The sequence below is a fragment of the Eulemur rufifrons genome, chromosome 30, assembly GCF_041146395.1.
Source record: "Eulemur rufifrons isolate Redbay chromosome 30, OSU_ERuf_1, whole genome shotgun sequence".
Taxonomy (NCBI): Eukaryota; Metazoa; Chordata; class Mammalia; order Primates; family Lemuridae; genus Eulemur; species Eulemur rufifrons.
Window position 1 is genome coordinate 89,848,985 of NC_091012.1, and position 13,983 is coordinate 89,862,967.

At 35.3% G+C, this 13,983-nt stretch overlaps 1 protein-coding gene across 5 annotated transcripts in view; it reads left to right on the top strand.

Annotated features, from left to right (window-relative positions):
* PHKA1 (phosphorylase kinase regulatory subunit alpha 1) overlaps window positions 1-13,983 on the top strand; it is a 142,243-nt gene that overhangs the window by 73,942 nt on the left and 54,318 nt on the right. For all 5 annotated transcript variants that reach the window (XM_069464047.1, XM_069464048.1, XM_069464049.1 and 2 more), the window contains exons 16-18: window positions 1,177-1,321; window positions 7,722-7,800; window positions 12,212-12,378. In XM_069464047.1, the coding sequence (XP_069320148.1) occupies window positions 1,177-1,321; window positions 7,722-7,800; window positions 12,212-12,378 (391 nt within the window). The remainder of the gene's footprint in view (window positions 1-1,176; window positions 1,322-7,721; window positions 7,801-12,211; window positions 12,379-13,983) is intronic.

The following is a 13,983-nucleotide window of genomic DNA, read 5'->3' on the forward strand; positions in this document are numbered from 1 at the left end:
CTGCAATCAAGTGGGCAGGGATGCAAGGATGGCTCAACGTACATAAATCCATAAATGTGATTCACCACATAAACAGAAGGAAAAACAAAGATCACATGATCTTCTCAATAGATGAAGAAAAAGCATTTGACAAAATTCAGCACTCTTTTAGGGTAAAAACTCTTAACAAAATAGGCATAGATGGAACATATCTCAAAATGATAAAAGCCATATACGACAAACCCACAGCCAACATCATACTGAATGGGGAAAATTTGAAAGCATTCCCACTCAGAACTCGAGCAAGACAAGGATGACCACTGTCACCACTTCTATTCAACGTAGTGCTGGAAGTCCTAGCCAGAGCAATCAGGAAAGAGAAGGAAATTAAAGCTATCCAAATGGGGAAAGAGGAGGTGAAACTATAACTCTTTCCTGATGATCTGATCTTTTATCTAGAAAACCCCAATGATTCTGCCAAGAGATTCCTGGAATTGATAAATAAATTCAGCAAAGTATCAGGCTACAAAATCAATGTACACAAATCAGTAGCATTCTGATACACCAACAACAGTCAAGTGGAGAATCAAATCAAAGATTCAATACCTTTCACAATAGCTACGAAGAAAATTCAATATCCTCTTCTAAACCCAAATGCTAGTACTGTTTTAGCTGTGCTTATACACATTGTTAGCCTGATGTTTATTAGCTACATTATAATTGCAAGCTTGATTATATGTGTGTATGGGCAGGAGAAACTATTTTCTGGAAAGAAAGTGTGAACTCCCCATTTATCATCTTACATCAGAAATAGTGCAGCTGAGATAGGTATAGACAAAAGTAATGGATCATAGAGTCTTTTTCTGACTTTGCCATTTGCTAGCCATATGGCTTTGCTAATCCACATATCATATCTTAACCTTATTTTTCATCTAAGAAGAAAAGCACTCACTGGGTAGTTACGGGGTTGAATAAAATTATGTATTTGAAAATAGTTTATAAACTGTAACACGGTATAAAAATGTCAGAAATTATATGTACCAATTGACTGCCAGATACCTTTGTAACTATTAGGCATTAAATTTGGGGATGTTGCCTCCGGGACTTCTTGAATACCCTTGTAAATATGGAAGTATTTTTAAATATTAATTGATATAATAGTAAATTATTCTGAGCTATTATTTTTCTTTTTCTCAGTTTATAGACCAGCAACAGTTCTACCTGGCTCTGGACAACAAGATGATAGTGGAAATGCTTAGAACAGACCTCTCCTACCTCTGTAGCCGTTGGCGGATGACAGGGCAGCCCACCATCACCTTCCCCATCTCACACACCATGCTTGGTAAGGGCTGTGTGCAGCAAGGAATGAATATATTTTTGAAATAAGTCATAGTTTTTGCTCTTCAACATTTTAGTGTTACTGGAGAGCTATGTCTTATGATTTATTCTTTCAGCAGTATTTATTAACTCCTATTTTGTGCCAGGCATATGGAGTGAATAAGGCAGTGAGGTTTCTGCTCCCGTGGAGCTTTTTCTTAATAAGGCAAAGACAGACTATAAATATGTAATAAATCAATACACAAGAATATGTCTGATGGTTTGAGAGCTATAATTCCAAAAATGTAACAGAAAATAACTTGATTGGGGGCTACTTTAGGTAATTTGTTTCTAGGTCAATTTTATTAACTTCATTAATTATTTTTAAAGACAGTAATACTACATTCTCCATCTGTCAAACTCCAGTGAGCATCAAGATTTTATAGATAAGTTCCCAGGTTTTTCCTTCCAAAGCCTGTCTAACTGAAGCAGTAAAATCTAGCAGGGAAAAAGTAAAAAAGCTTTGGGTTTAACTTTCATTTTATTTATTTATTTATTTTTATTTTTATTTATTTATTTTTGGCGGGAGCTGGACTTCCTGACATTGCTTACTTGAAACTGGGTGAAAGGCTTTATTGTTCTGTTAGTTCCTGGAGGAATAGAGCCAATACTGAAGCAACTGCTTTCTTTCTGTGTCTCTGCTGTTGCTTCCAAAGGCCTGTTTGTGCTACCAAAGGACACAGAATTCCTTTTCATTAAAGAAGAATCTCCTACCATAAGTCATTCAAAATTCAGACAAGGTATTAAGGATTTTGGTCACATCTCAAAAGTGCTTCAAAATGTTGAGGAAGTAGAGTAGTCTAGTCTTTCTTCTTTTTGTCTTTCTTCTTTACTTAAGACAGTTAACAAGTACCCATTTAATAACTACTATGTTCCCAAAATTGTCTTCAGAAAGTATAAAGTTTAATTGGAGAGGCAAAGCTAATACACAAACATGATAGAAAACAATTCAAGACAATGTATAAAATAGTACTAAACCTTAGGTTAATATTTCACAGTGAAGGAGATCAAGTTGTCAGAGAAAATTTCTCAACTGAGACTTATCCAGGCTTTTTGGAAAGGATTGTATTCAGAGGAGAAGAGGGAAGAAGGAAAGGCACTTTAAGTGAGGGGGGAAATACCATGAGTGAGGCCTGAAGGAAGGAATGAGCTTGACTTATGAGAGGACAGTGAAGAGACCAACCTGAATAGAGTGGGTTTTGCAAGTTAGAGTATAATTATAAATAAAATTGGATAAGTAAGGTAGGGTCAGATTTTGAAAACCTTGAAAATAAGCAAATATTTAAAACATATTTTCTCAGAAGTCTATAATTATCAAAAGTTTTTGAACAAGGAATGAGATGATGAAAATGATATGTATGGAATATTGGCTGGTGACAGTACACATTGTAGTGAGGAGAGACTGATGTCAAGGAAACTAACCCGCATGTGAGATGTAGAGATATATACTGGATTGGTGGTAGTAAAAATAGAGTGGGAAAGAAAGATACAAGAGTTATTTTAAGCAACACCTATAAGTCAGGTATTGGCTAACTAGATATAAGAGACAAATTAAGTAACAACAAGATCTAGAGACTAAGGTATTTTAGTCTATTTGTGCCGCTATAACAAAATACCACAAACTGGGTAAATTATAAACAATAGAAATTTATTTCTTACAGTTCTGGAGGCTGGGAAATCCAAGATCAAGGTGCCAGCAGGTTGAGTTTCTGGGGCGGGCCTGGTATCTCAACTTCTAACGTGGCACCTTGTTACTGCATCCTTTGGAGGGGACAAATTTGTGTCCTCACATGGTGGAAGGGACAGAAAAGGGGCAAATTCATTCCCTCAGGCTCTTTTAAAGTGCCCTAAAGGCCCCACCTCTTAATACTATCCCACATTGGTGATTAAGTTTCAACATAGGAATTTTGGGGGACATTCAGACCATAGCACTAGGTGAATAATGCTACCATTGATGGAAGCAGAGATATTCTATAGGAAGATGCCAGCTATAAAGGGACATGTTTAGTTTGTGGTGAAAAAAAGATTTCAAAATTGAGGTACCTAATAGTTGGGATGAGATACATACACAGCCACAGCTTGGGAAGTAGAATAAAACTAAAGATCTAGATTTAAATCAGTTTTGATAATTGACATGTGGTCACACAACAAAAACAACAGTAACAATAGCAGCAATAACTGTAATATTTATTGAACAGTTTCTCTGTGCCAGGCTCTGAGCTAAGTGCTTTCAATAAATTATTTTGAAATCTCTATAACAATCTTATTCAGGTAGGTACTATTAATAGCCCTATTTTATAGATGAGAAAGGTGACTCATTGTCCAAAGTCACAAAGCTGGTAAGTGACAGAACCCTGTCTCAAATCAGGTCTCTTAATCTCTGAAGCCCACATTACCAACAGTAATATGTTTTTGCCAGTGAAAATTTTATGCTGGTGAAATGAGAACAAATATATTAGTGATCACATTAAAATGTGGGCTAGTTAAATTCTCATATCAAAGAAAAAGATTTTCATAATATATAAAAGAACAAAATCTAGCTGGATGCTATTTACAAAAGATATCCCTAACTTAAAATTATATGGAAAGATGGAACATAAAGGAACGTGCAAAGATATATCATGTAAATGCTAACAATTGAAAGCAGTGGTAGCGAAATTAATATCAAGAATAGTAAATAAAATTCAAGGCAAAAATCAGTAAATGGATAAGAACAATATTTTATATTGATAAAATATTATAGTACACCAACATGATAAAACATTTGTAAACTTTTATCTACTGAATAATATCGATGTGTGTAAAGGAAGTATTTAGGAAAAATTAAGGACAATATGACAAAACTATCATACATTCATAGTGGGAAACTATACCATACTTTTATCAGAATATCACAGATCAATTATATAAAATAAGTAAAGAGATAGAAGAGTAACAAACCTGATTTTTGTATTTATGAGTGTATATATAACTCTGTACCCAAAAAGAATACACAAAGGATGTTTATTCCTAAAAAGTATTATAGTAATCATATAGGAAGGGAGGGAGGGAAGAGAAAAAGGAAAAAGGAAGGAAGGAAGGAAGGACCCAGACAAAAAAGACCCAAGAAAAATCTGATTTCTCTAACCAAAGGAACAGGAAAGGAGCAACCTAGCCAGACAGAAAACTTGTAGACAGTAACTGTTCTACTCCACCAAAATACCACAGAAAAGAATTTTGGCCCCACTTTCATCTCTGTCAGCGAGGCTAAGTGAGGACCCTAGACTTCTACCCTCACACAGCTGTAATAGGGACCCTATTCCCTCTTAGGGGTTGTGTCAGAGAAATCCTAGTGGGGAGCTTAGACTTTTATCCTTGTACAACAGTAGAGGAACTCCTCCCTCTTCAGTGGTGTCAGTGGAGGCCCACTGGAGAGCCCTGGACTTATACACTTGCCTGGCAGTAACAAGACAGTGCCCCTTCCCTGATGGCACAGTATCATAGGAAACCTGCTAAATCAGAAAATTTAATAAGATTCAGAATCTCATTACATGATTCCCTAAATTTCTAGAATACAATAGAAAATCATTCATACTAAGGTCCAGGAAGATCTCAACATCAGTGAGAAAAGATGATCAACAGGCACTAACACCAAGATGGCATAGATGTTGGGGATATTTGACAAAGATTTTAAGGCAGTTATCACAAAAATACTTTAACACACAACTACAACCACACTTTAAATAAATGACAAAGTAGGACACCTCAGCAAAAAAAAAACTGAAGATATAAATAACAAAATGGAAGTTTTAGGACTGAAAAATATAATAACTGAAATTAAAAACTCACTGGACAGACTCAACAACAGAACGAGACAACAGAGTGAGCTTGAAGATAGAACTATAGCAATGACCCATTCTGAACAACACAGTAAAAATAGAGTGAGAAAATGTGAACAGAGCCTCAGGGACCTGTGGGGCTTTCTAACGTTCATGTTACAAGCATTTCAGGAGAGGAGAAAGAGTTTAGGAAAAAAAGAAAAAGCATTCCAACTTACAGTGGCTAAAAAATTGGCAATAAAAACATCAACCTACAGATTGAAAAAGCTGAGAACCCCCAAACCTGATAAACCCAAAGAAACCCATGCTAAAACACATAATAATCAAGCTCCTGAAAATTAAAGAAGAAAAATCTTGAAAGCAGCAAGTGAGAAACAATACTTTTCCCATAAGGAATAAACAATTAGAATGAGAGCAAATCTCATCAGAAACCATGAAGACCAGAGGGAAGTGACACAATATTTTTCAAGTACTGAAAGAAAAGAATTATAACCCAAAACTTTTGTTGTATCCATTGAAAATGTACTTCAAGAATAAAAGAAAAAAGACATAGAACAATAGAGTGTTAAAGTATGGGTAAATACAATAGACTTTCTCCACTTTACTTTTCTAAATTATGTTTGACAACTTAACTAAAAATCATAACATTAGTTGATGTAGTTCTCAAAGTATGTAGAGAAAATATTTAAGGCACTTATATTATAAATGGGGAAAAGTAAGGGACTTAAAGGGAGATAAGGTTCTAACCAGCATTTTAACTGGTATAATGTTGACAGTAGTAACAGTGATATATGTATCATGTATGTATGTATAATGTAATAACTAGGGTAACCACTAAGAAGTCTATAGAAGGAGATACAGTCAAAACCACTACAAATAAATCAAAATGGAATTCTAAAAAATGTAAAAGTAACTCATAAGAAGGCAGGAAGAAGAAAATAGAGAAATAGAGAACAGAGGTAACAAACAATAAATGGCAAACTTAACCTTAACATATCAATAATTAAATTAAATGTAAATAGTCCAAGTATACCAATTAAAAGATAGAGATTAGCAGAGCAGATTAAAAAATGACCCACCTATATGCTGCTGTCTTTAAGAAATTCACTTCACATATAATAATATAGGTAGACTGAAGTGAAAAGGAGGGAAAAAGATACACCATGTAAACATTAATTAAAAAAATCAGAAGTGGCTACATTAATATCTGGTAAAATGGACTTCAGAGTAAAGAAAAAACCAGATAATAAAAATGTTAGGAATGAGAAAGGAGATATAGCAACAGAAATGGAGGAGACTTTTAAAATTGTAAAAGAATACCAAGTACAATTTTGTAAATCTAGATAAAATTGACAAATTTTCTAGAAAGTAATACAAGCTTAAGAAATGTTTGTAAAATTATATGAGAAAAATTATATTACTATTGAAGAGCATATAAGAAGATTTTAATTAGTAGAGAGACATAATCATATTCCTGGATGGAAATAAATAGTTAATATTGAGAGGGCATCCATTCTCATTAAATGAATCTATCAATTCAGCACAATTACAAATAAAAATAAAAACATAAATTTTTATGAACAAGCTGAACCTAGATGTCCCATAGAAAAGAAAATGTACAAAAATAACCAAATTTTTAAGAAAAGAAAATGGGAAGGGACATGAGCAGGCAATTCATAAAAGAAATACAAATAGCCAGTAAATACATAAAAACATGCTCAATCTTACTGGCAATAGAATTAAAACAATGTCTTCTTATTTACCTATCAGATTAAGAAAGATTTTTGCCCATTGTTAAAAGTGTGGGAAAACAGTCACTTTATATACTGTTGATGGAAATATCATTGGCACAACTCTTTCAGTGGGTAATTTAGCAATCTCTATAAATCTTTTTAGTAAGTGTTCCCTTTGTCCTAAGTTCCACTTGTAAGAATTTAAGGAAATAATAGAGTAAGTGCATAAAGATATAGGTAATGATCTTCATTACAGTATTGATTATAATATAAAACAATCTAAATGTTTGCTATGGAATCATTTTTAGCTATTATAAAGAATAAGTTAGAAAAAATGGATCACAAAGGAGTATTTGCAGTATAATTCCTTCCACATAAAATCAGATAATTGTTAGCTTTCTAGATATTTTTATGCCCATATGCACACGTGTAAACCAACGCTCACTATATGAGACAATGGATATAGAATGTTTAGCCTAGTGCTTGGCACATAACATTCAACAAATAGTTGCTGTTATTATTGTCAGCATTCAGTAGTCATTAAGCATTCTGCCATCAGGCCCTGTGCTAAGTACTTATGATAAATAAGATAATGCATTTGAGGAACTCTGTCTACTGGTCATCATCCCTTACCATTTGTCCATTCTATAGTGTTATTGGTTCTCGGATGAATTGTGGAAATACAGGGTGGTCAATGAGGACTGTCTCATTTGTACCATCACCACCAGAATGTTAATTTGAAATAATTGAAAGATTTCCCCCTAATTCAAAGTTAAAACCACAAAGATTATTTTAAAATTCTCTTTATTTCAAGATGAAGATGGGACCAGCTTGAATTCAAGTATCCTGGCAGCACTCCGAAAAATGCAGGATGGGTATTTTGGTGGGGCAAGGTAAGTGACCTCTATACGCTCTTTAGTGAAATGAAATGAAATTTGGAAGCTGAGTGTAGTAATGGCAGACTTGTGATGCCTTTCTGTGTACAGCAGTCCCCTTTATCCATGATTTTGCTTCCTGAGGTTTCAGTTACTGTGGTCAACTTTGGTGCGAAAACAATTAAGTACGATAAAATAAGATATTTTGAGAGAGAGCATGTGCTAGAGCAAGAGTGATTGCGTGTACGTTCACATAAATTTTATTATAGTATATTGTTATAATTGTTCTATTTTATTGTTAATCTCTTACTGTAACTAATTTATAAATTACACTTTATCATAGCTATGTATGTAAAAGAAAAAACATAGTATATATAGCGTTTGATACTATCCACAGTTTCAGGCATCCACTGGGGTCTTGGAGTGTATCCCCCAAGGATAAGGGGAAACTACTGCATTTTCAACAGCATAATCCCATCCTACCCAGAAGAGCTAATGTTTGATAGATTGAATCAAGGAATTTAATGTAGAGGAAGGTTGGAAGTTTTTCCCACCCTGTTCTTTGCCTATATCTCAGAGGATCAACAAATTTATTCTTAAAAATAAAAGGCTACTGAATTATTCAATTCTGCCTGCTTTTCTTTTCTTTTTTTCTAAGTTTTTATTTTGAAAAATCTCAAGCTTAAAGAAATTTGCAAGAATACCACTGAACATCTCTATATCCTTTCTCAAGATTGACTTGTTTTTAACATTTGTCCCAGTGTGCATTCTTTCTTCCCCTCTGCCCTTCCTTCCTACGTTTCCTTCCTCACCTTTTCCCTACTCCTTCCTTCACACATACATATGCATATACATATATACATATATATACTATATATAATATATATGTGCACATATACACATGCCTTTTTGCTAAGAGAGTTAGCCATAGACATCATGACTCTTCAAACCTAAATACTACAGTTTCTGTTGTCTAAGAACAAGTGCATTCTCATATATAACTACAATATAATCATCACACTTAGGAAATTTAATATTAATATACTGCCTGATATCTGATATAGAGTTCATATCAAAATTACTCAATTGTTCCAATAATGTTTATCCTTAGCTTTTTTCCCCCAATCCAGGATCCAACCAAAGATCACATGTTAGCATCTAGTTGTTGTATCTCTTTGGTGTCTTTTAATATAGAACAGTTCTCTGGCCTTTTGTTAATCTTTCATGACAGTTTTCATTACATTTTTGAAGAATACAAACCAGTTATTTTGCAGGATGTCTTTCAATTTGGATTTGTCTGGTTGTTTCCTCATGATTAGACTCAGGCTATATATTTTTGGCAGCAGTGCTACCTGTGTGATATTGGGTCCTTGTATTAATTTAGGATCTGTAAGATGGAGAACACCCCTTCAATGATTAGAAGAGACATGAGATGGAAATTAAAGATTTTATTACTTACAGGTCCTGGGGGCAGGGGTGGTGGTGTTGGTACATGGCACGCCCAGAGGCCACACACATGTAGGTCAGGGAACAAATGGAGAGAGAAAAAGAGAGACCCATGGGCCAATACCTTTACTGGGATCCAAGATGTTATCCAAACAGATTTCCTGCAAGGAGTTTTAATTGGTAGGTGTAAACCAAGCAGGCATGCATTCCAGGAGATCACTGTGGCACATCGGCACAGTTCACGTGGGATGTGGGGATCAGTGGGGCCAGTAAAATAGATTGTATCTAGGGAGGTGGTGACTAGGAAGAAGTTGTGTAAGGCAGATAATCTGGATCAATTACATTGAGGAACTGAGGGAAATATATAAGTGGAAACTGGGTCAAGGATGACTGAGGCCTGCTTCTGGAATGAGAAAGTTAAACATATTCATAAAGGATGCCTGAGAAACATAAAATTATAAGAATTTACTATAATCTTTCTCAGTGCATCATATCAGGAGGCATATTAGATTGGTTTGTCACATTATTGATGATGTTAACTGTGATAACTTGGTTAAAGTGATATCTTCCAGGTTTCTCCATACTCTTTCCCTGACAGTCTTTGACCAAATGTTGTTAGCTTCTGTTGATTCGTGTGTGAATCAGTTACTACTAATGGCATTGCAAAATGGTGCTTCTGTCATTCTGTGTACGTTTATAATATTTAGGTCATTAAATATGAAATGTCCGATTTTGAATCAAAAGCATAGTTTATCATATCTCAAACAAGAAGCAGTATAATTAATCAAAGTATGGGCCTAAACTGTCAACACAGTTTTTCCGTCTTAACGGTAGCTTGTTTATGCAGCAGCAAAGAAGCCTGGAGAGGAAGTGGCAATGAAATCACAAAAGGCGTTTTCTACAGCTTGTTGAGAATTGAATATTTTTCCTTGCAAGAAGTAGTCTAAAGCCTGAAAGAAGTGGTAGTCTGTTGATGCGAGGTCTGGTGAATATGGTGGATGACAGAGAATTTCCAAGTCCAGCCTCTGTAGTTTGAGCAGCACTGTTTGTGCCACATGCGGTTGAGCATTGTCTTGCAAGAGGATTGGCCTGTCTCTGCTGACCAGTCTTGGCTGCTTAATTGCAAGTATCCTCATCATTTTGTGCAATTGGTTGCAGTAGAAATCCACTCTAATGGATTGACCAGGTTTCATGAAGATGTAGTAGATAATATCAGCATTGGACCACCAAACAAACCATTAGCTTTTTTTTTTTTTTTTTTTTTGAGACAGTCTCGCTCTGTTGCCTGGGCTAGAGTGCCATGGCATCAGCCTAGCTCACAGCAACCTCAAACTCCTGGGTTCAAGCAATCCTTCTGCCTCAGCCTCCCAAGTAGCTGGGACTACAGGCATGTGCCACCAGGCCTGGCTAATTTTTTTCTATATATATTTTTAGCTGTTCAGCTAATTTCTTTCTATTTTTAGTAGAGACAGGGTCTCACTCTTGCTCAGGCTGGTCTCGAACTACTGACCTCAAACGATCCGCCTGCCTTGGCCTCTCAGAGTGCTAGGATTACAGGCGTGAGCCACCGCATCCGGCCAGTTTTTTTGATGAATATTTGGTTTTGGACTATGTTTCGGCACTTCATCTTTATCCAACCATTGTGCCAAACACTTGCGATTGCCAAAAAGAATTCATTTTTTATCACATGTAACAATACTGTGTAGAAATGGTTTGCCTTTATGTCATGATAGCAAAGAAAGGCAAGCTTCAAGATGATTTCTCTTCTGATGCTTGTTTAATTCATGCAGAAACCATCTATCCAGCTTCTTTACCTTGCCCATTTGTTTCAAATGATCCAATATCGTTGGAATAGTATATCAAACCTTGCTGCTAATTCCTGCGTAGGTTGAGATGGATTCACTTCCACTATAGCTTTCAGCTTTATCATTATTCGCTTTGGTCTCAGGTCACCCATGTGGTTCACTTTAAAGATTAAAATCACCAGAATGGAACTTCTCAAACCATCGCCATACTGTGCGTTCATGAGCCACATCCTTCCCAAACACTTCATTAATATTTCAAGCTGTCTGCATTGCATTGGTTCCACGATGGAACTCATATTTGAAAATAACACATGGTTTCACAAAATTACTATAAAAAACATTGAAAGATAATTACAAGCCAAAACATGTGTTTGAAAGACTGAGGATATACCTTCACAATAAAAATAAAATAAGAAGTGTCAAAGTGAAATGTCAGAGATATCAACTGTCAAACTGAGTTCGGAAGGAAATCAGACATTTCATACTTAATAACCTAATAATAGTTGAAAAGAGCTTTCCCTTCCCCCCTTTTATTTTGTAGTTTGGTATCAGTATAGATTTATAGATTCTACTTTTATTCAATGTCATGATCAGTTTATTTCAATATTCAAATTATCCAGGGTCTGGCCATTGGTAGCCCCTTCAAGCTGGCTTCTTCAGAAAATTAGTACTGCTGACTTTCCTTTTGAGTTTTGTAATTGGCTTCATGAGTAAAGGAGGAAATGGCTTACAATCTACTATAATTTATAAATTTTTCAAATACCTACCATCTTTTATGTTCAAAATGGTCTTTTGGGTATTTTTTTAATGATGTGATGGATTTGCAATGATTTATCTTCATTCTCTCCTGGCTTCTCTAGTGGCCAATGCAAATGTTTGCCAGATGTTTATCATAGTTAGCAACATAGTATATGGCAGTGGAAGAGAGCAAAACTGATCTGCCAGTAAAATGTTAACCTATAATTGTAGACTTTATTAACACAGTTCCCTAACCATTTAAGCTGTACACTATGCCTGGGAGTGCTGTAAATTTTTACTTTTATAAAATTTATACTAATGTCTGAACATTAGTAATCCCCCAACAAAACATGCTAGGAATCCTCTGACCACTAAGATTGAGTTGTTTTTAAAAGGATCTCCCCTAATTTTCCATTTTCTATCTACCGTCTAATTGTCAGGATTCAAACAGGTAAATTGTCAGAGTTTTTGACAACATCTTGCCGCACACATTTGAGCTTCATGGATCCTGGACCTGAGGGTAAGCTGTACAGTGAAGATTATGATGACAACTATGATGAACTGGAATCTGGCAATTGGATAAATGACTGTGATTCAACCTATAATGGTAAGGAAGCTTCAGAAAGCACTGGCCTGGCTGGACAAAAATACAAAATATTGTTTAGCATCATCCTTAATAATTCATGCTGCCAGCAGTCTCACAGTGTACTATCCTCATTCCTGTTTAATACACCTAGATTTCTACTTTTGTTTGGCTTTACTTTTCATCCCTCTACTTACCTTTGGTTTGTGGTCTAATATCCCTGTGGTGACTGTGGAGTATGGAGTTGTACTATCCTTTACTAAGGTTGGGGAAGATTTCTCTCCCAGGCATTTAAAGTGGCTGGTGATTTTGAAATGGAAAGAAGCAGTGGTGAGTGACAGATACTTATTCAAGGATGTAGTAGGAAAATTATGTACATACAGAACTACTTTTGACATCAAAAGCATAAAAATATGAAATTTAACTGGAGTGCTTTTTATGTAATAGTAGATAGAGAAGTATACCAGAATCTCTGAGGATGTCTGTGTAGTTTGAAAAAGCCTATTTGGTATGTCTGTTGCTTTCACGTTACAAAATAGACAAAGCACAACAAAGTCAAAATCTAATTGGCTGCTAGGAATACAAAGATGATATTGTGAGAAAGCATTGAAGGGGCATGGATTGCAAATGGCTGAGAAACACTGCCCTGCAGTGTTAAAATACTGACCTAGGCCGGGCAAGGCTTATGTTGTTTGAATCCCAGATAAAGAAGGGCCAGTAAGAGAGAATTACTCTTCTAGCTATCTAAAACATAGTTTGCCTGCTTTCATTGTCTGGGTACTTGACTGTTAGCCTATATCTTAAGGCAGCCAATTTCTTTATCATAAGAGTATTGTATTGCAGAAAAGTAAGAAGTAAATTTGCTTTCCTTAGTGAGGTAGCAAGCATAATCTCATGTACAATAGACCAACACATTAGCAGTCAGAAGAGCTATTTTCCTGTTTGGCATTTACTCACTAAGTATCACGTCATTCACTCTGTATTTGTTTTTCTAAGATCTAAAATAATTTTCTTTGTTTGAAAAGTACATTAAATATAAGGCTATTTACTGTTATCAATAATAACCAAAGTCATGATGTCTATTTGGGCAAAAAATGCTTTGAAAATTAGACAAGAATGGTCATATATTGAGATGGTTGTGATTTTCATCTGTAGCACTCATTCCCTTGGGTTACTTTCTAAAATCTGTCTTTCTGATGACGTGTATTACTAAATTTGATATTATAGCATTCTGAGTCACTTTCCCATCTCTGGGTTTACTCATCAGTGGTCTCACATGGGCATGTTTATTGCTTGCCAGCCCTTCTGTGGGTAGAAAACTTTTCTCCATATTCTTTATACTCCTCCACTCAAGTATATAGATTGTATTCAAGTTTAAAATCTTTGTCATTAGGATGTCACTGAACATGAGTTCCATTCTTACAGTTCTGCTAGTCCCCATTAGTCACATGAGAGCACAGAAACACATCTGGAGAGATCAGTGAAGATCATCAAAAACCAGATGAATCATGACTGACTTAGCAGACTTTGGTATTGATCCAGATAATATGCTTTTCCAAATGTAAACACTGTGAATATTCATATAGAGCATAAATTATTAAGCATTCACAGGGTATATGTATATTTTTT